This window comes from Apium graveolens, chromosome 6, assembly GCF_009905375.1.
Source record: "Apium graveolens cultivar Ventura chromosome 6, ASM990537v1, whole genome shotgun sequence".
Lineage (NCBI taxonomy): Eukaryota > Viridiplantae > Streptophyta > Magnoliopsida > Apiales > Apiaceae > Apium > Apium graveolens.
This window is the reverse complement of record NC_133652.1, coordinates 85,871,880-85,893,979: the sequence shown is the minus strand read 5'-3', so window position 1 is coordinate 85,893,979 and position 22,100 is coordinate 85,871,880. Positions and strand designations below refer to the sequence as shown.

At 34.4% G+C, this 22,100-nt stretch overlaps 1 protein-coding gene across 1 annotated transcript; it reads right to left on the bottom strand.

Moving 5' to 3' along the window:
- Positions 1-6,036: 6,036 nt before the first annotated feature.
- LOC141665281 (protein FAR1-RELATED SEQUENCE 5-like) lies at positions 6,037-21,479 on the bottom strand. The gene is made up of 5 exons (XM_074471262.1): positions 21,316-21,479; positions 20,947-21,227; positions 19,922-20,853; positions 6,304-6,324; positions 6,037-6,195 (listed from the first exon to the last, which is right to left on the bottom strand). The coding sequence occupies exons 1-5, from the start codon at positions 21,477-21,479 to the stop codon at positions 6,037-6,039; spliced, it is 1,557 nt and encodes a 518-aa protein (XP_074327363.1).
- Positions 21,480-22,100: the final 621 nt, after the last annotated feature.

Below are 22,100 nucleotides of genomic sequence, written 5' to 3'. Positions count from 1 at the left end.
TCTTGTGAAGTTGTTTGGTTATTGATATGAAGATGAACACAGGCTTCTTGTCTATGAATTTATTGCCAGAGGAAATCTCGATAATCATCTGTTTAGCAGTACGTTTATACTAATCTATGCACTTCGTTGGTTGTATATTCAGTTAGATCTTACTAATATTTATGTTTGATATGCAGAGTACTCTGTTTCATTGCCATGGTTGACAAGGTTGAAGATTGTAGTTGATGCTGCAAAAGGCCCCGCCTTTCTCCACTGCGAAGAACCTCCCATTATCTGTCATGACTTCAAAGCTTCTAACATTCTATTAGACTCTGTATGTTCTTCTGCCTTTTTAATTTTTTTTAAAAAATCATCTATAAAAGCTATTATCTCATTCCTGAATTATAAATTACCAGGATTACAGTGCCAAGGTCGCTGATTTAGAAAAGAGAAGAAATATAAACTTGTATTGATTCTAAAGAGGTAGATTAGCACAGTACTCAAAATTAAAATTTGGATAAGGTAAGTGATCTGATCAACAGATCAAATTCGTGAAAACCCAATATAAGAAGAGAAAAGGTTTATCGGGATCCTGGTGCAAAAAAGACACTGTCCGGGAATGTCTATACTTCAATGGATGGGGTAGAGCCTATGCAACTGGCTGATGAGAGCATGTCTGCTCTTGATGTTTTTGTTCCTATAAATGAAAAAGAAGGCATTAGTAGAAGCCAGAAATTGAAGAGCTCTGGAAAATATAGTACAAGTAGTTCTCAACATATAAGAAATTGCAAGGTCCAGTTGGTAGAAAAAGATCTTCTAGGAATATGATCGACTATAAAAGTGGTAAACAACTGAACTATCCTAAGGTGAACTGTAATCCAACTGGCTAGCCTAAGCTTATAACATCCAGTGATTGTCAATAATGTTCAGTGTTTGTTTTTTCATTCTATCAAAGACTTAGAGGTTTATTGTTTTTTCAAGTATGGTAATTCTGTCAAATTACCATGATTACAGTGCCCTGGTTGCTGATTTTGGGCAAGCTATGGATGGTCCTCAAGGTGTTGATGCACATGTCATAATAAGTGTAATGGGAACCGAAAGCTACGCTGCACCTGAATATCTCATGACAGGTATCTATGATAAACTCGGATCTCACTCTTTCTGTAATTATATGTTCTATGCAATTTGAGAAAGCATTGACGTTAAAATTATATGTGTATTTTATGCTTGATTAAAATGAACAAGATGTTAATGTGTTGGAAAATTGTTTTATTTAATCAAATATAACAAGTTGATATGACATGGCTTTGAATCCAACCAATAAGTTGCACAAGTTTACTAGATAGATGCAACATTGCAAGCCTATATGATGCTGATACCTAAGGATCAAAAGTAGAAGTCTTTATTTAAAATGTAAAACTGTTTCATCTGCCGACGAGGTTAAAGTTTATAATCCTGATAGAAAGCCCACTTGCGCAATTTGCACATACAGAAGGGAAATGTTGCGTACTGCCGTTTCTTAATTTTTGAACTATCAAAAGGATAGCCAAATACAGCTAGCTTTAAATTTTTTAATACAGTTCAATAATGATTAAATTGTAGCTGCTGGCCTGTGATGGCTAATGTTCTTGTCCGCTTAAAATATAAGGCACACTATATTTCAGCTTCCATCTCCAATTGTACATCATATATGGCCTAATCAATATGTTGAAACTGACACATAAATTCTTATCAAATTTACCTTCTGCTTCTTTTTGATGATAGTTCTTTTACATATTTGAAAGCTCAACTTAGCATTAAAAATATTATTAAAAGATGTGAATTTAATATTAATTATTTTTCTATTTATAATTGGTCATATCCGGTCTTTTTTGTGGCAGGCAACTACTGAATATGAATCTGTCGGGAAAGTTATCACCGACATTAGGCAGATTATCATATATGAAAATCTTGTGAGTGCTTATGTAACTGCTTTTGTTATAGTTTACAGTTGGTATAAGTTATACCGTATAACTCAGATGTATCAGTGGTGTTCTTATAGTTGTTGAGCTTCTGAAATATTAAGTTCAAATTGCTTAATCTGTTTCTATAATCTAAAAATAAGTATCCATCTGTGTTCAATCAGGGATTTCATATGGAACAAGCTAAGTGGGAATCTACCAGTTGAAATAGGCAACATTACGTCTCAGGAGAATCATTGTTGTGTCAGGGGTTGCCTTTTTGCTGCGGGGTGTGGTTGCTCGAGTGCAGGTATGGAGCTGCGTGGAGTTGGGAGTTTCGAAGCTGCTATTTGTTGCTACTTGTCTTGTATGGTTTTTTTGGATTTACTTCTCCAAGAAGTTCGTCTCTAGGTGGGTATAGGGGAGGTTATGTTTGCTTGGTTTGTTTTTGTTTTGTTTTTTCTGGAGTTTTTTTTGTGTTGGTTGGAGTTGGTGGGTCTATATGAAGAGAACAGAGAATGGGGTCAACATGCAAGAGAACTACTATGTTATGAATTATAGTAGTAATTATTTAATTTATATGCTCTCTCTTTTAAGTATAGATAAAAGATCAGATTTAGTAGTGTCTTAATGATCTGACAAAGTATACTAGTAGTAGTCTGATAGCAAATATGTAGTAGCTCTTGTATTATTGGTGTGACCAAATATAATTCATATAAACTTGTTAATATTTACTTGAGTAAACGTAATAACGGCTAGAGATATTAATGTACATGCATTGTAAAACTTATTGCAGGAGGGTTGTTTCTGGTTTTTAGAACATATGTTAAAAACCATAAATACACATTAGTTTACATGTATAAAAGCAATGTCTTAAAATCACAAAGACATCGGTCAAAAAAAAATATTCGATGTTTATGAATGGATATTATCACATGTAAACATGGCAATAACATCGATTCAAAAATAAACTACCGATGTCTATTTATCATATTAACATCGGTTATTTAGAAAATAATCGATGTCTATTGTTCCAATTGACATCGGTTATTTAGAAAATAATCGATGTCTATTGTTCAAATTGACATCGGTTCTTTTGAAATAACCGATGTCTAATAGGTATGACACATCAATTTTTTATTTGTAATCGATGTTAATGAATAAATATTGCTTGTGTGCTATAGTTTTAAATAGGTCTAATCTTTCTAATATTGCAACTCTGAACTTGACATTACTCAATTAGATAACAAGAATGTGAATTAGACATCAGAAATTTTCCAGAAATGTTGTGTAAGATTACTTAGAAAAACCGATGTCTATGAGAAAATATCTTTAACATCAGTCGCGAAGACATCATACATTTTTTACATAGTAGTGATTTTTCTAGTAGTGATTTTTCTATGAGAAATGTTGTGTTTTTTCTAGTAGTGATTTGAAGCCATGTAGCATTTTAGTATACACTGAATTGGTTATATTTTTAAAAATGAGAAAACTGGATCTGAGGTTGTCTCAGTGATCTAGTATAATATCTCGTAATTTTTGGAATTACAATAGATTAATAATAGAATAATAGAATAAAAATGATTAAAATTAGATAAGGACTAAGATTTAAAATTAAATTAGAGTAATGAGACTAATATTTGGATCAGATTCTAAAATGAATAACTTGTAGGTTAAGATATAGGGTTTTGTATCGTTATAAATATATCATATTTGTCTTCCTCGTTTTTATTATCAAAATTCAGAGGGCTCTTGTCAGCAAAAATCAGCAGTCTTGTAAAATTCCTAAAAAAATCATCGTAAGTCGGAATTCGTTGATTCTGGACTTTTCAGAAAGCTCTTGTTGTTCTCTCAACTTTCGTGCTTCGTGTTTTCCACGAAAACATCGTTTTGAGGGTCAAAAAGGCTATATTCAGATCTGGTCAGGCTTTGAGGTAAGTATTTTTGACTTACTTTAATTTCAGAAAAATTTTGATACTCTGATTTTTGAATTTCGTATAAGATATAAGAATTCTGTTTCGAACTATATAAGAATAAGATTCGAGAATTTTTAGAATCCCAGTCTCTATATTTTTGAACCCGTTCGTAATTTACGTTATAGTTCTGGAACTAGTCTTAGATACCCTTAGTAGGCACACAAGTGTGCAATTTTAGATACCTATTAAGGGCGCGTAATTATTAAATTTTAGATGTTGATCACTAGCAAAGTGTGGTATAAAGAATAAGAATTAGATGCCGGCTCTTGGCAAAGTGTGGCCGTAGATTAAGACTGTGGTATTTATAAAAATTATCGTTTCGTTCTGTTTTATTCTGTTCTGGTCTATTATAAAACCTGCTATGTTCTGTTTTAAATTCTGAATTTTTAAATATAAAATTTGGGTTGGATCTACTTTAAAAATTATTTTACAAAGTTATTATTGTTTTGAGAAAAATCATTTTATTAAAACACCTATTGTTTTCCGGTTAAATAGTTAGTCAATTTGTATTTGCTGGTTTTGTAGCTCATCCTTTTAATATTTTAGGTTTCGTCTCAGAGATTGAGTTGGATATCATTGGAGTTTCGAGGACCTTAGGTTTGAGGTAGTTTGACTTTTGGACTTTCGCTTTTAGTTGCGCGTTTGTAATAGTCAACTCTGTAATAGAATTTTAAATTAGTAAATTGCATTTCAATACATCTTAGCGTACATAGCTATTCACTACAAACTCATTACCCCTCTTTTAGGATCAGTTATGCCCCACGCTTTAACTTTCTTTTATCATTTTTTTGCTGTTAGCAAGATATAAAACTTTCATTTATCATATTCTTTTGCTGTTAGCAAGATAGAAAAGTAAAAACTACGGCCATACATTTTTACTCTTGAATTGTCCTTGTAGTTTTGAATATAAAAAAACAAAATAAAACTTTTATTTTTTTGTAAATATATTCTCAAAAATATATTAAAAATAAAGTATTAAAGAAACTTTTGTAATATCTTATATGAAAATTTGTGATAAAAATATTTACAAATTATTTATTTTTACAAAATATTTAAACATTGTGCAGAGTATTTTAAGAAAAATATGGTATGCAAAAAACTCTTAAAATTTTAATTTAACATTCTATTTAAAATATTGTGGGGATAAAATTTAACTTTATTTTACTTCATTTCCCACATTCTAAAATTCAAAAGTTCTTTTAAAAAAAATTTAAATACAAAATACTTTACTAAAAATATATAATATATTATACAATTATGTGTAAAAATTATTTTATCGATGATGGATGTCATCACGAGATATTATATATTTTGCATTTCATTTTAAATTTTGTAGGAATAAAATTTAACTTTATAATGTATTTTAAAATTTAAAAGTATTTTTATACAAAATGATGAATTTGCTCACGTTTGCAAAGTTAACACAAGAAACAAAAATCATAATAAATCAGTTATTTCACATAAAAGATATATAGGGGAAAAACAACACAAATTTGACTTTGTAATACCTTCAAACCTTACATAAACTTAAGAGATTTAATTATTATCATGAACAATTAGTCAGTTGTTAAATGTACAAATTGATATCTAACCTTTTCGTCTAGAACACAAAGAAGTGACACCTTGATTAATATGTTGCATTGAGGTAGATTTCAAGTTCTAATAGTGCAGCACTTAGTACCATGCTCCCATTACATATTATTTTTGATGTTCTTTGTATATAGCAATTTCTAAAATATACTCTGCATTAGACAATATCTCCCCAGTAATATAAAGTCATATTGGTGCTCACTGTTCTGAAACAGGAGGCTAACTTTTTTAATGGATCAAATGAAGTCTGAACAACCAAGGTGCCCACAGTTATACATCTACAGCAGTGCAGATAAAGTTATTCCTGCAGAATATGTAGAGTCTTTCATAGTTGAGCAGCAGTTGAACTTTTCATAAGAACATGGAAAGATACCAATACATCAATCACCTTGAAAAAAGAAAATAGACTCCTCTGATTTACTTAAAGTTACATATTTATAATTATCAAATAACTTAATAAGAAAGAGTGAAACATAGGGGTACAAAGCAATAACACACATGATGGCTAGTACTGAGTTTTATAGATGATCAGTGAATGAAGATATGAAGATTTAAAAAACCAATATGATTGTTCTTGTAATAGTAACAATCCCAGGAAAAAATTCCAACAATTTCAAAAGAACAATTAATCTTGGCAAATCTTGCAGTGCCATTAATAAGAACATGCCCTCATTATTTAGACTGATATCCAGTATTTTCACTTCATTGCCCTGTACCAGAATTTTATGCAAATTTCAAAATTTAGCAATTTACAAAATTAGCTTGATGAAAATATTATTAATTTCAAGATAATCATAAATCTTACCTTATTTAGTCACCTCATATGTCCCTGTAGCTACCTGTACCATAATGTAACGTAAACTAAATATTGTATAACATAGTATTAATAGAAGAAACCATGCACAGGTAATAATAATAAAAAATTTACCTTCATTTGATATATGAATTAAAACCTCCTCACTTGGTACATTTATGTTAGGTCACACTTTCACTGTAGAGGGGGTGAATACAGTGTTTATTACAATCAAATCAAACTTCAAGAACTTAAGTAACAGAAAACAAACTTTATTTAAACAATAAACTCTGTTACAATCTGGAACTGTTATCTCTCAGTGATGAACAAAATATCACGAGAGCTGCTAGGGTTATAATAAATAATATTCTCGATAATGATAACACTTATAGTGTAAACCCTATGTCTGTGTTTATATACTACACAGTTACAAGATATTCGCTAATTGATATGGAATATAATTCTGCTTCCTAAAATATATCAATCAGATATCTTCTATTCCAAGTATTCCATTCTTCACGGAATTCCTTCTTCATGCATATCTCTTCTTATGTTTATCTTGATCTTCTTAACTTTAATCAGCTACTGTCCTTATCTGATCGTCCTTCAGCACTTAAGTTCTGATATCTATCTCCTGATAACATAAGTACTGATATCCCTTAAGTTCTGACTTCCAGTATAAGTACTGATCAGTTAAGTACTGATTTGTTCTGTTCAAATAAGATCTGAAATCTAAACATAAAACATATTAGCCATGACATTATCAAATATATCTAACAATCTCCCCCAACTTGTAAATTAACAAAATATACAAGTTTAACAGATATTTGATGATGTCAAAAACATTAAGTACAAATGCATGAGAAATAGACAAGATAACTACAACTTACAGTCCTTAAAGTTTTTACCAATTCAACTTCTGATAACAACTTCAATCTGTATAAATATCAGAATTTAAGCAGTTGTAGATCTTCGACTTGGCTTCATCATTTTCTGATCTCTCTGATGTCAGGAGTTGTTCTGAGATAATTATTCAACAAACATTTCTCAGCATATCTGAGTTCATCAATCATTCTCCGTTTGACATCTTTAAGCTCTGCAGTATCTTCACCAGTTTGAAATATTGCAGCTCTGAGATCATTAATCTTTGCTTTTCTCAACTCCCGATCTAGTCTTATGACATAAGCTTTATTAGACTCTAGATTGAATTCAAGCCCCTTAATACCAAGATATGTTCTGATCTGTGCAGTATTAGGCTTCATATCAACAATATCACCATTGTGATTTCTGTACTTTGGAACATATCTGCTGTCAGACTTAACAGAATAAAGTCTTTTCTGTCTCTGAATCTGTTCCTTTAAGTAGTTTGCAGCAGTCTCTGTTATTCTGTCATCCACTTGAAGTAAGAATAATACATGCTCCAATTCTTCAAAATACTTCAATGAAATGGCATTTTGTCTTATATGATAAACCCTACCATCTGTCATGAAATACAACATGATGTATTCTTTCAAGAAGGTATGGTAAACCATCTGTACAGATTCTAGTTGATTCAATCTCTCAGGAGTTGCTCCAATACCTGGTTCACTCAAGGAAGTTGGATCATCGGTAGTGTTGTGTACTCTTCTTTCATCAGCACTTCCCAATCCAGTTTTATCTCTAGCTTCCTTTCCAGTAACTACTCTTGCTTCAAAACCACTTGAAGTAGTCTTCAAAGATTGAGTCTGTTTTGCTTTAGTGAATCCTGGTAGGAGTGTTTTAGATTTATTTTCTGATATCAAGTTAACTTGAGCACTGTCAGAGGTTACTTGCTTCTTCTGAATATCAGAACTTACAATTTCTTGACTCTGAACAACTTGAGCCATGTCAGAGGTTGTTTTAAGAACTTTTCTTGAAGTCAGAGCAAGATTATCTTTTCCAACAGTAATTTCTTCTTCCTCAGGAGGTACATAAGGCTTGATAGGTTCACCAACCTTTTCTTTACTCTTGGATCTTGGATCTATCTGTGGTTGTGATCTAGCCAAAGTTTCTTCAGTATGTATCCTTTCTTTGATCACAATGCCTTTAGGTTTTGGAAGTAACTTTTTACCAGAAGCTTCAGATTTAGATGTGACTTTCTCTGATTTAAGTCTGGCTTCTTCTTCCTTTAAACTTTCCAAGTCCATCCCTGGATTTTCTTGAAGAAATAACTGTCTTGACATTTCCTCATCAAGATCTAGAAGTTCATCAGAACTTATCCTTTTACCAGCAGCAGAACTTATTCTTTTCCCAGTATCAGAACTTGTTCTGTGACTAGCTTGTCTTGATGTAAACCTTCTACCTTGACTATGACCACCACCCATTCCAGAGTTTCCTTGGTCATCTTTTCCATCATCCTTTCCTTGCAGTGACTTGTTGGTTTTGCATTTGGACTTAATTACCTTCTCCCCCTTTTTGGCATCAGCAGGTAATAAAAGAGAGATAAGTAGTTCCACTGAGGTCTGGATTTCAGTAAGTTGCGATTGCTGAGAAGCTTGATTTGTCAGAATTTGATCAATCTGAGCTTGTTGCTTCTCTTGAGTTTTCTCAATATAAGCAACCCTGTCAATGGTAGGTTGGAAGAACTTTTTCTTATCAAGTTTCCAAACTTGTTCCTGTTTAATAAAGTTCTCCTGAATCTTGTGTAGCTCTGCATGAGTGTTAAAATGAAGACCTTGTAGATGTTTAGTACTCAATGCAGTGACTCTAAGCTGGGTTTTAAAATCATCAGAATGTAACATGTCATCAGCTTTAGTCAAGTGCTCAGCAAGATGTAAAGCATTTGGAACACATGAAACTGAGTTCCATTCCTTAGTCCACTCCTGACCTGCAGGAGTTTCACTCCAAGGTACTGGTGCATCCCTGATAACAAACTCCTTTAGCAGTTCAGACTTAGGAAGAGTCAGTGGAGGAGTATGTCCTGAAGGACCTGCTTCATCAGCATCTACAGTTGTAGCAGCTTCACCAGTATCTCCAACATTTGCAGCATCAGAACTTAAAGAATCAGTATCTTCTGATAAGACAACTGTATGAGTAGCAATGGAGGCTTCAACATCCTCTAATTGCTGATCTGATACTAAGTTCTGATCAACAGCCATATCCTGATGCTCACCTAAAATCTGATCATCATCTTGATGCAGAGAAGGTGTTAGTGATAACTCAGGAGTTTGAACAGCATCAGTAACAGGTGTTGTGGAAGGATTATTTGCTGTTGGAGCTTCTAAGAAAAGTATTTCAGGCACAACCAAGTTCTGAATATCAATTTCAGCACTTGTGCCTGGATCAACAAGAGATATAGAAGGTGAATTAGCCTTGTCAGATACAGGTTCCTGAGATGGAGTTGATGGAGAAGAAGTGACTGGAGCAAATTCCTTGTCTTGTGAGATCAGAGATTCCTGATCCCCTTCCTTAGCTGCTTCCTCCTCATCATCTGAAACTGGCCTCTGTGCCCTCTGTTTCTTGTACTTCCTTGTTGATTTGGATTCCTTGGGAGTTGCAGGAACCGTCATACGTCTAAGCCTCTTAAGAAGCCTAGAACCCCCAATTGCAGAATCCTTCTGAGAAGTTGCCTTCTCAGCTTCATCTATCATAGGTTCTGAAGAGGGAATCTGATCCTCAGAATCTGATTCATCTCTCAAAGTAATCCTCCTCTTCTTCTGAGATGTTTGAGGAACAGTCTTTGTTCTCTTTGGCTTAGAGGATGTAGGCTTCACAGTAGGTGCTGAAGAAGAAGGTTGAGCAGTCTGTGAAGTGGAGAGATAGGATTTGAGATAAGTTCTGAGGGTAGGTTGAGTAGAATGAGAGGTAGGGACTGAGGTTGATGGATTTTGGTTATGGTGAGTTGGTTGAACATTTGAGTAAACAGATTTGTAAGTAGCAGGATCAGCATTTACCAGAATCTGTTTCACAGACTGAGGAATCTGTAATTATCTCACCATTGATTTCTTTGTGTCAGCATTTATCAGGTCGTTAAAGTACCTTTTTGCAACCTTAAAAGGTGGGGTTTGAGTGCTGACTAACTGGGGTTCAGCAGTACAATACGTATAAATAAGTTAACAGAATCTAGCAAAATAAACAACATCTCGATCCTCTGTCATCCTATCCCCAATAAAACCAATTATTCCAGTTGCAAAATCAAAATGAGTTTGATGGATAATAGCATACCCGATGTGCTGACTCAGAATTGGGATGGCATCAAAATTTGAACACTTGTTGCCAAAAGCCTTGGTGATGCAATCGAAGAAGAAACTCCATTCTCTTCTGATATTAGCCCGTTTCAACTGTCCAAGTTTCGTCAGACTCTTTTCATATCCCAAATCAGTCATTAACCCCCGAAGGTCTGATTCCTCTGGTATAGAGAAGGTACAATCTTCTGGAAGATGTAATGCTCTTCGTACTGTACCAGGAGTGACTACATAGGATGAGTCACCCACTTGGAAGATAATACTGGGAGTTCCTCGTTTACCACCATCATCATAAACTCCAGTCCTCCAGAACCGCAGAACTTGTTGACTTGAAAATAATTCAGGCTGAGTTAAGGCGTACCCAACCTCACTATGTGCAAGAAGATCTTGCACAAAATGCAATTCAGATGGAGCTTCAGCATGATCAAGAATTGCAGCATAGTTGTTTGGAACAAACTTTGCTCCATCAATGATTAAATCCTTTGGTGCCATGTGAAAAAATATTGAAATTCAAGTATGCCTGTTAGGTGTGTGAGATAATGTCTGTATGAAAAACCAACGTGAGAAAGAATGAGAAAGAGAGTAAAAGTAAGAAGAGAGATAAAGTATAAAGAAAGTAAAAGATTAAAGAAATCTTCTCTCTGTTGTTCTTATACTCGAAGAAAAATGTTACCGTTGGACACCTGTCAGACATGCAGTAATAACGGATAGTTACTGGGCTCGAGAAAACAGGAATGATTACTTATTCAGTTGCCTTGATTCAAGGAAAAACCATTTCAGTTATCAAGAGACACAGGTTTAATTCAAAATTGAAACCGTTAGCACTGATTGAATTGTTTTTCACTGCAACATTAATATTCTGAAAATGAATCATGTTAAAAATGACCGAGATAATTTCGATGAATAAGTGCTGACAAAGAATCAGAACTTAAATAAAGACAAAATTTAAATGGTCATCAGAATATCAAGCAGGATTTAACAACACAGATAAAATAACTCAGAGACAAAATCTTGAAGTAAAAACAGTTTTCATTAATATATCAAGTCAATACATATATGAAATAGAAATTACATCAATACAAGATTTTCCCTAAGCTTCTAATCCTAACGTCAACAGCTTTAGTCTTAGCTAAGAAGCCTGACAAAGCTGAGGATGAGGAAGAACAGGAAGAAGACGAGATTAAGTCATCCTCCTCTTCCTATCTTCGACAAACAAGATAGCGAGTCGAATGATTCGCTCTTGCTGACGGATAGCTTCCCGCCTTTCCTCCTCCAGGCGCTCCAGATGGCGATGGTAATCCATCTCGAAGAATAGAAGGTGAGCCAGCACCTCCTGTGGGACAGAGTCCCAGATCTCCTCAGGAATGGCTGTTATATGCCACTCCTGCTGCCACTCGGCACAACTGAGCTTCATTGTGAAGGTTTGTGTGTTCAAAAACATGTTGTATCGAACCATTGTGTTTTTGACAGAAGAAGGAGGATAAGTGTGTGAGAAGAATGTGATGGAAAGACTGATGTGAAGTGGTTGCATATATAGGCAAGAGAATGCCAAGAGACACAAAGATATTGAATGCAGACAGGTAGAATTAATTCTACCTCGTCTCCCTAGACCTTGAAAAAGAATAACAGTCATTGGAAAAGGAATGTACACATGTAACAAGAGTGAACTGTTCAAGGACGAGTGCCATTATGTTTTAACCATAGACTATTAATCTTCCACTTCAACATTTCGAAATTAATCTGAGACTGTTACCAAATTTTACTCACAGATAAGTCAAGTAAAGGGTTAGACTGAGAAATCAGAACTTAGACCTATACCAGAACTTAACAGTCATCAGAACATAATGTCTTAACTCGAACAAGGAATATCTATCTTAGTAAATACTCATACAAGTTCTTAGTTATGAACGTCAGAACTTAATCATCAGAACGTGTAACTAGAACTTGTCCTCAGAATTTGTGCAAAAGTGACACAATGACTGTTGATCGAAAATAACATAGACCACCACAGAACTTTCATCATTCATATGGAGTGATGTGTGTGTGCATTAAGCTAAATAACAGACAAAGAGTAAAGTCTGATCTACTTCAGTACATCTTAGAAATAAGTCATAATTAAAATTTTGCTAAAGAGCTGCCATTATCCTGAAACCTACTGATAAATGAGTTCATGCATGAGTTCACCTCTACTGTTTTTGTGCTAATTTTATGCATCTTTTGAAATTCTATTTTACAGAGGCTTCTCAGTGTAAGTGAGTCACGACTGTTTATCAGAATTTATGCTATTATCAGAGTATTTCTCCAGTAATCATAGAGTGTGAAAAGTCACCAAGAAAATATTTTGCTTTTCTAATGCATATTTACTTAATACCAGCAATGCACTTGGGTCGTCCCTTTCACATTTTTACTCTAGATCTCAAAGGAGTACCTGATATTATTCTTTGATTATTGTTCTTCTTCTTTTGATAAGTGAGGTTTATCAGCACTTAGTACATTCAGCAGTTTTACTAGAATCAGAACTTAAACAGATGAGTAGCATTATTCTAATTTGTGACTTAGTAATAAGATATACAAAGTAAACTTAACTAAGCTCAGTTATCAGAATTTGCTTGTGTCATAAGATTTCCACAGAAATAATTACTTCTTTCATGGGATCATTTGTTTATTGAAGACTAGTAGGTCAGTATCTAGCACAGTTATCCTCATAGGATTGAATAGTTACTGAAACAGACATATCACTTATCAGAGTTTAGAAACATATATCAGACAACAGTCAGTACTTAAAGACATTTATCAATTAATGCACAGAATATACAAAGAGATTAATTCTGTAAATACTGATCATAAAGTCTGATAACATAGAACAAGTTTAAGCAGATTTAGAGAAAGAACCTGAAATCATTCCAAGTTCATTTACCAATTTTGAAAAGGTAGCTTCACACAGTGGTTTTGTGAAGATATCTGCTACTTGTTGATCTGTGGGAACAAAATGCAATTCCACTGTACCTTCATCCACATGTTCCCTGATGAAATGGTACCTGATGCTGATGTGCTTTGTCATAGAGTGTTGAACTGGATTACCTGTCATAGCAATAGCACTTTGATTATCACAGTAAATAGGGATTTTGAAATACGTTAACCCATAATCTAGTAACTGATTCTTCATCCAGAGAATCTGTGTACAGCAGCTTCCTGCAGCAATATACTCTGCTTCTGCAGTTGATGTGGAAATTGACTTTTGTTTCTTGCTATACCAAGAAACCAACCTGCCTCCAAGAAATTGGCAGCTACCACTTGTGCTTTTCCTGTCAATTTTGCAACCTGTAAAATCTGCATCTGAGTAACCTATTAATTTAAAATCTGATTCTCTAGGATACCATAATCCTAGATCAGCTGTTCCTTTAAGATACTTAAAGATTCTTTTTACAGCTGTTAAGTGAGGTTCTCTTGGATCTGCTTGAAATCTTGCACAAAGACAGGTAGCAAACATGATATCTGGTCTACTAGCAGTTAGATAGAGAAGTGAGCCAATCATACCTCTGTAATCAGTAATATCTACTGAATTACCAGTATCCTTATCCAGTTTTGTTGCAGTGGTCATGGGAGTGGATGCACTTGAACAGTCTTGCATTCCAAATTTTTTCAGCAAGTTTCTGGTGTACTTAGATTGACAAATAAAAGTTCCTTCTTCACTCTGCTTGACTTGAAGGCCCAGAAAATAACTAAGTTCTCCCATCATACTCATCTGATATCTTGACTGCATTAGGTTGGCAAACTTTTTGCAAAGTTTGTCATTTGGAGACCCAAAAATAATATCATCAACATAAATCTGGATCAAAAGTAAGTCCTTGCCATGGTTGAGATAGAACAATGTTTTGTCAATAGTTCCTCTGTTGAATCCACTTTCCAGAAGAAACTGAGCTAAAGTCTCATACCATGCTCTAGGAGCTTGCTTAAGTCCATAAAGTGCTTTATCAAGCCTGTAGACATAATCTGGATGTTTGGAATCTACAAAGCCTGGAGGTTGTTCAACATATACTTCCTCTTCCAATTCTCCATTGAGAAAAGCACTTTTCACATCCATTTGAAAGACAGTAAACTTTTTGTGAGCAGCATAAGCCATGAATATCCTTATGGCTTCTAACCTAGCAACTGGAGCAAATGTTTCATCATAGTCAATTCCCTCCTGTTGAGAATATCCTTTTGCAACCAGCCTTGCCTTGTTCCTTACAATTATGCCATCACTGTCATTTTTGTTTCTGAATACCCACTTTGTACCAACAACCGATCTATTCTTGGGTCTTGGCACTAAGGTCCAGACTTTGTTTCTTTCAAATTCATTCAACTCTTCCTGGATTGCTTGCACCCAATCAGCATCTTGAAGAGCTTCTTCCACTTTCTTTGGCTCAGACTGAGAGAGAAAAGAATTGTAAAGACATTCATTCGAAGTACCTGTTCTAGTTCTGACACCTGCCTCAGGATTTCCAATTATTAAATCAGGTGTATGTGATTTTGTCCACTTTCTTGCAGATGGAAGATTTTCTCTAGAACTGGATGCTCCCCCATGATTCATGCTGTCTTTGGTTTCATTTTCTGATGCTCCCCCTGAAACTATGCTCTCTGAGTTGGATCCTTCAGTATTTAGATTTTCAGCACTGTCAGTACTTGGCTTATCAGAACTTGACGAATCAGAATTTGAAGAGCCAGATGTATGTTCTGATGCTTCTTGAGATGTGATAATATCTTGAGTATGCTCCCCCTACATTGGTGCATCTTCCTTTGACGTAGTCACCACAGTTTCAATAACATCAGAGTTTAATCCATCAGAATTTACAGTATCAGGACTTAGACTGTCAGGACTTGAGGTATCAGAATATGAATCTTCATTTTCAAATCTCAGCTTATCATGATCAATGCAATCTTCAAGTCCAGTGATCTTCTTGTCATCAAAAGAGACATTGATAGATTCCATGACCACTTTTGTTCTCAAATTATAGACTCTGAAGGCTTTTGTAGAAAGTGGATATCCTACAAAGATTCCCTCATCAGCTTTTAGATCAAACTTGGATAGCTGTTCAGGATGAGTCTTGAGAACAAAACACTTACATCCAAATACATGAAAGTATTTGAGATTTGGCTTTTTGTTCTTCACCATCTCATATGGTGTTTTTCCATGCTTGTTAATGAGTGTTGCATTTTGAGTAAAACAAGCAGTCTGCACAGCTTCAGCCCAGAAATAGGTTGGAAGCTTTGCTTCTTCAAGCATTGTTCGTGCAGCTTCAATTAGAGTTCTATTCTTCCTTTCAACAACTCCATTTTGCTGTGAAGTTCCAGGAGCAGAAAATTCCTGCTTTATTCCATGATTTTTGCAGAACTCTTCCATTATCAAATTCTTGAATTCAGTGCCATTATCACTCCTCAAAATTTTCACAGAATCTCTGATCAATTTATCCAGATGTTTGACATGATCAATCAGGATAGATGCAGTTTCACTTTTTGTGTGCAAGAAATACACGCATGTGTATCTGGTGAACTCATCTACTATGACCAACGCATATTTCTTCTTTGCAATAGACATGACATTCACTGGACCAAATAGATCAACATGAAGTAGATAATAAGGCTCAAGAATTGATGATTCAGTCTTGCTCTTGAACGAAGATTTTCTTTGTTTAGCCTTCTGACATGAGTCACAAAGACCATCAGGAACAAACACTGATTTTGGCAGTCCTCTCACAAGATCTTTCTTGATCAGTTCATTTATCTTGTTGAAGTTTAAATGAGAGAGTTTCTTGTGCCAATTCCAGCTTTCTTCAGTTGAGGCTCTACTCACTAAACAGATTGCAGAACCATCAGAACTTGTTGAAAGCTTAGCTTCATAAATGTTACCACGCCTGAATCCCTTCAGAACAATTTTTCCTTTAGATTTACTAACTATTTCACAATGTTCTGCAAAGAAATCAACATGATAACCTCTGTCACAGATTTGACTTATACTCAGTAAGTTGTGTTTAAGTCCTGAGACCAGAGCTACATCTTTAATAATGACATTCCCAAGATTGATATTGCCATATCCCAAAGTTTTTCCAATGTTGCCATCTCCATAAGAAACACTTGGGCCAGCTTTCTCCACAAAGTCTGATAGCAGGGCCTTATTTCCAGTCATATGTCCTGAACATCCACTGTCCAGAACTAAAATATTTTTCCTGTTGCCCTGCAATCAAAAAGACCACTAATTATTAGTTTTAAGGACCCAGACTTGCTTGGATCCTTTGGCCTTTTTAGGTTTGTTAACATTTGCAGCGGATTTAACATCAGATTTTATGTTAACAGTTTTCTTATCAGAACTTATACTAGAAGGAACAACAGAAACTTTCTTTAAAGAAGGTTTTATTTGATAATAATCATAGTACAAACTATGATATTCCTTACAAGTATAAATGGAATGCCATAAACTACCACAATGAAAACAAGGATTTTGTGGTTTGTATCTAACAGACTGACTCTTAACTCCTGACTTTGTAGATAAGGAGTTAATATTCTTATTCTTCCTGCAAAAAGAAGCCAGATGGTTAGAACTTCCACAGTTATGACATGCTTTCCTAGGAGCATCAGGAACAGATTTATAGTTATTGCTTTTATTCACACCTTCCTTTCCATTCCTGTTTTTCCTAGGTGATTTTACCTTGTTTGCATTCTTAACATCTTTCAGCTTATGCTTAAGCTGCTTCTTTGTCATTAAGCCTATGTTAACTTCAGCTGTCTTTTCCTGTTTTAGTTTGTCAGAAGCTAATTCCTTTTTAACTTCTGATTTCTCATTTTCGGATTTTTCAGTTACAAACTTAACAGGTTTTAACTTCGGCTTTTGCTTATCAACAGGCTTAATTTCTACAGTTCCTTTTTTATTTTCTCCATAGCCTAAGCCCTCTTTCCAGTTTCCACTGCTTAGCAAATTTTGAGTTGTTTTGCCAGAGTTAGTCCAAGTTCTGATAATCTCTCTCTCCTTTTCTAACTCAGTTTTTAGAGATTCATTCATTTTTAGCACTTCATCCCTAACATAAAAAGCATCATCTCTATCCTGCTGAGTTTGATGAAACATGACTAACTCTTTTTCTAAGAAATCATTTCTTTTCCTAAAAGCAAGATTTTCAGAAGTTAATCTTTCACATGTTAAAGTTTGATCTCTATAACTAACAAACATGGTTTTAAGATATCTTCTCAACTCATTAATATCATCAGTATGAAAAGCATAAGTAGTCTGAGGTACCTTTGTTTCAGCAGCTTCAGAACTGCTCTCAGAACTTGATTTATCAGCATTTGCCATCAATGCATAGTTCTCCTCACTTTCAGAGTCTGAGGTGTCTGTCCAGCTTTTCTGCTTTGTGACAAGAGCTTTGCCTTTGTCATTCTTGGTCTTCTTGCAATCAGGAGATATGTGGCCTTTCTCACCACAATTATAACATTTAACATTAGCGTAATCTCCTCTGTCAGACTTTCCTCCTCTTCCTTCAGATCTTCTGAAATTCTTCTTATCAGAACTTATGCCTTTCCTGGAAAACTTCTTTCCCTTCCTGAACTTCCTGTATGCAATCTTTGTGATTCCTTTCACCATAAGAGCACACAGCTTCATCATCTCCTCATCAGCATCAGTTTCAGGCAAGCTTTCAGAATCTGAGTCATCATCACTCTCAGAACTTGATGACTCAGTATCAGATTTTATGATAAGAGCTTTACCCTTATCTTTCTTTGAGGAAGGTGGTTTGGGGGATTCCTCTTCAACCTTGAGAGCAACTGTCCTTGACTTTCCTCCTTTCCTCTTGCTTCTTTGTTCCATCTCAAGTTCATGAGTCTTGAGCATTCCATAGATTTCATCAAGAGTTGTTTCATCAAGATTGTAGTTGTCTCTTATTGTTGTTGCCTTCAAATCCCAACATTCAGGAAGAGCTAACAGGAATTTGAGGTTTATATCTTCAAGATCATACTCCTTATTTACTAATGACAAGTCATTCAAGAGTTTGACAAATCTATCATATACATCAGTCAATGACTCATTAGTCCTAGAGTCAAAGTGTTCATACTCTTGAGTGAGTATTGTCTTCCTGTTCTTCTTAACTGTTTCAGTTCCTTGACACCTTGTCTCCAGTGCATCCCATATCTCCTTAGCAGTCTTGCAGTTGATTACCCTGTTTGACATTACATTATCAATGGCACTATGCAATAAGTGACGTACCTTGGCATCCTTAGCAATAGATGCTATATCTTCAGCAGTGTAATCATTCTTTTCCTTTGGTACGGTCATTGCTGCTTCACCTGCAACTACAACAACGAGCTTGGTAGGTTTGTGAGGCCCTTCCTTGATTCTATCAAGGTATTCTGGATCTGTTGCTTCCAGAAACATGGTCATCCTTACCTTCCATATGGGATATTCAGATGGTCTCAATATGGGAACTCTGATAGTCTCATATCGACTCTGAGTTGATGTCTTTGATGATTCCTCAGTTTTGGTAGGCTTAGTTGGAGTTTCTGTGTCAGACATGATTGTGTTTGGATCTTTAACTGTATGTGTGTTAACAGATAGCTCTGATACCACTTGTTAGGTCACACTTTCACTGTAGAGGGGGTGAATACAGTGTTTATTACAATCAAATCAAACTTCAAGAACTTAAGTAACAGAAAACAAACTTTATTTAAACAATAAACTCTGTTACAATCTGGAACTGTTATCTCTCAGTGATGAACAAAATATCACGAGAGCTGCTAGGGTTATAATAAATAATATTCTCGATAATGATAACACTTATAGTGTAAACCCTATGTCTGTGTTTATATACTACACAGTTACAAGATATTCGCTAATTGATATGGAATATAATTCTGCTTCCTAAAATATATCAATCAGATATCTTCTATTCCAAGTATTCCATTCTTCACGGAATTCCTTCTTCATGCATATCTCTTCTTATGTTTATCTTGATCTTCTTAACTTTAATCAGCTACTGTCCTTATCTGATCGTTCTTCAGCACTTAAGTTCTGATATCTATCTCCTGATAACATAAGTACTGATATCCCTTAAGTTCTGACTTCCAGTATAAGTACTGATCAGTTAAGTACTGATTTGTTCTGTTCAAATAAGATCTGAAATCTAAACATAAAACATATTAGCCATGACATTATCAAATATATCTAACAATTTAAATCAATTAAATTAGGCTCCAAGATATTCTTTTTCCCTCTTTTCTTGAACTACAAAAAATAATAGTAAGAAATATACGAATAATTGAAAAGAGACATATTTTGACTCAAGGAAAATAAGAGCGTCATACCTTTTTTTGAAGATTTTTCACAACAGTATCTACCTTTGATTGTTTTCTCTTGGTTGGCGGACGACTTTTGGATCATTTTTTAATTGGCGAATGAATAGTTACACTCCAATTTGATACCTTTTTATCTTTACTCATATCTAACTCTATGTTGGTAGATATATTTTTTGAACTACCTTCATCATCATTCTCCCATTCCAACTCTAATTTTTTAAATATACCAACTAAATGATTGCACCTCTCTGTTTTTTCAGTAGACAAGTCAACTATTCTATAAAAAGCATCACACACCAAGTCATACATGCGTTTTTCTTCAGTATCTCTCCATGTACTATATGTCACCTTGGCCTTACTATGAGATCTTTTTATATTCTTTCTCCACCTTCGCAAAATATACTTACTTGATATAGTAAAAATATTTTTCTTAAAAAGAAGCACCTTAATAATATGCCTATAAATTATCCCGCGAAACTCAAACAAACGACAACCATATTTTACTTCATAATCTTCACTTACCTCTTTGACAAAACAAACATTGTAGTTGATAGTTCTTCGAGTTTGGGAGTCGCCAATATACTGAATTTCTTCCATCTGATACTGAAAAATAGAACCAACAAATTCTAACAACGAGCATTCACAATACATTACATTTATTATTTTCTTCTGGAACTCCTTGAACTTTTCATTGGTATAAATCTCTTGAAATTGTTTCTCCATATGGTGTTGTGTAACATAAGGAATAAAAGTACTTAATGAGCGAGTATCGGCCTCAACTTCTTTTTCCACTTTATCTTTTAAAGCACAATCATATTTTCCAACAAATTTTCTCAATGATGTTTTACCATTAACATAACCATCAAAGAACGCATTCATACTTTCACTTCTTTGTGTTGTGGACATTCCTGCCCAGATACAATCTTTTACAAAACAAGAAATCCATCTACGCCTCCCATCATACAAGCCTCTCAACCAGTCATTATTTTCCAAATTATATTTAGAAATCATGACATTCCATCCAAATTCAAAAGTATCAATATCAATGGAATCATAGACTATATTTTGTAGATGAAACTTTATTGATTCATATTACTCATACCCTTTTATTTTTTATGGATTTTTTTTCATAATATGCCATAAACACCAACGGTGGCGTGCTTCAGGAAAAACAAGCTCAATCGCATTTTTCATAGATCTATCATGATCTGTAATTATAGCATGTGGTGGATTATTTGACATACAATTGAGCCAAGTTTTAAACAACCATGTAAATGTTGGCGTATCTTCATTTGAAATCAAGCCACATCCAAGTAATATAGATTGACCGTGATTATTAACTCCTACAAAAGGCGCGAAGGGCATATCATATTTATTGGTTAAATACGTAGTATCAAATGTCACAACATCTCTGAACTCTTTGTATGCTGCCCTACATCGTGCATCAGCCCAAAATAGATTTTTTTATCCTATTTTCATCATCAAGATCAATTGAATAATAAAAATTGGATTCCACTAACTGTGCTTTATTAAAATAATTTTGAAGAGCAACATCATCACCCTCTTCTAGTCTTAATCTTCTGACTATCCTTATATAATTTTCACAATCTTTTTTATTAAAAGGCATATTCATATTTTCATGACCTCCATGTTCAACCACAAGAGTATTAAAACTCTTATTCATTGGGATGCCAGCTTCATCATATAAACTAAGATTTCTCTTTGCATGTACTGTCAATTTTCTATTGCATCGAAAATGGCACGCTTTACTTGGACTTCATGATTGTGTTCATTATCAAATTGAACCACACGCCATTTATCATCTTCCTCCCTTTTTGCTCAAATTCTTGCTTTACAACTTGATTTCACAATAGGTTTAGGATTTAAACTATCCATGACTTTTCAATGTGCATCACCATATCTATGACAAGCAACTGTTAAATATGTATTAACTCCGTCAATTTTTCTAGTATTTCTTATCGTAATTCCAAACCCATTTTGTAACACATATCGCCTATAATATTCATAAACCTCAGTCTCAGAATCAAATAGTTTATTTACCTCAGGCGGTCACAGCTTTTCTACATTTTCTTCAGCATTGTCTCCCTCAGTGATTTCCTCTTCCACAGCTAGTTGGTCCGATTCTTTATCTTCTTGTTATTTTCTTTATCAATCCACTGATTCTCAACTTCAGACTCCATAATTCCTACAAAAAATAAGATACCATTAAATTAGCACAAAACTAGAAAAGTGTATATATATGTACATGTAAAATTGTATATATAGAATTATATATTTAATTAGG

What these genes read in the sequence shown, in the direction of transcription:
- LOC141665281 (XM_074471262.1), bottom strand. Translation starts at nt 21,479, where the DNA reads ATGAATAAGAGTTTTAATACTCTTGTGGTTGAACATGGAGGTCATGAA. An exon ending in AATTATTTTAATAAAGCACA is followed by an intron (nt 21,228 to 21,315) that starts GTTAGTGGAATC and finishes TGCACGATGTAG; the next exon opens with GGCAGCATACAAAGAGTTCA. An exon ending in TAGCTACAGGGACATATGAG is followed by an intron (nt 6,196 to 6,303) that starts GTGACTAAATAA and finishes ATTCTGGTACAG; the next exon opens with GGCAATGAAGTGAAAATACT.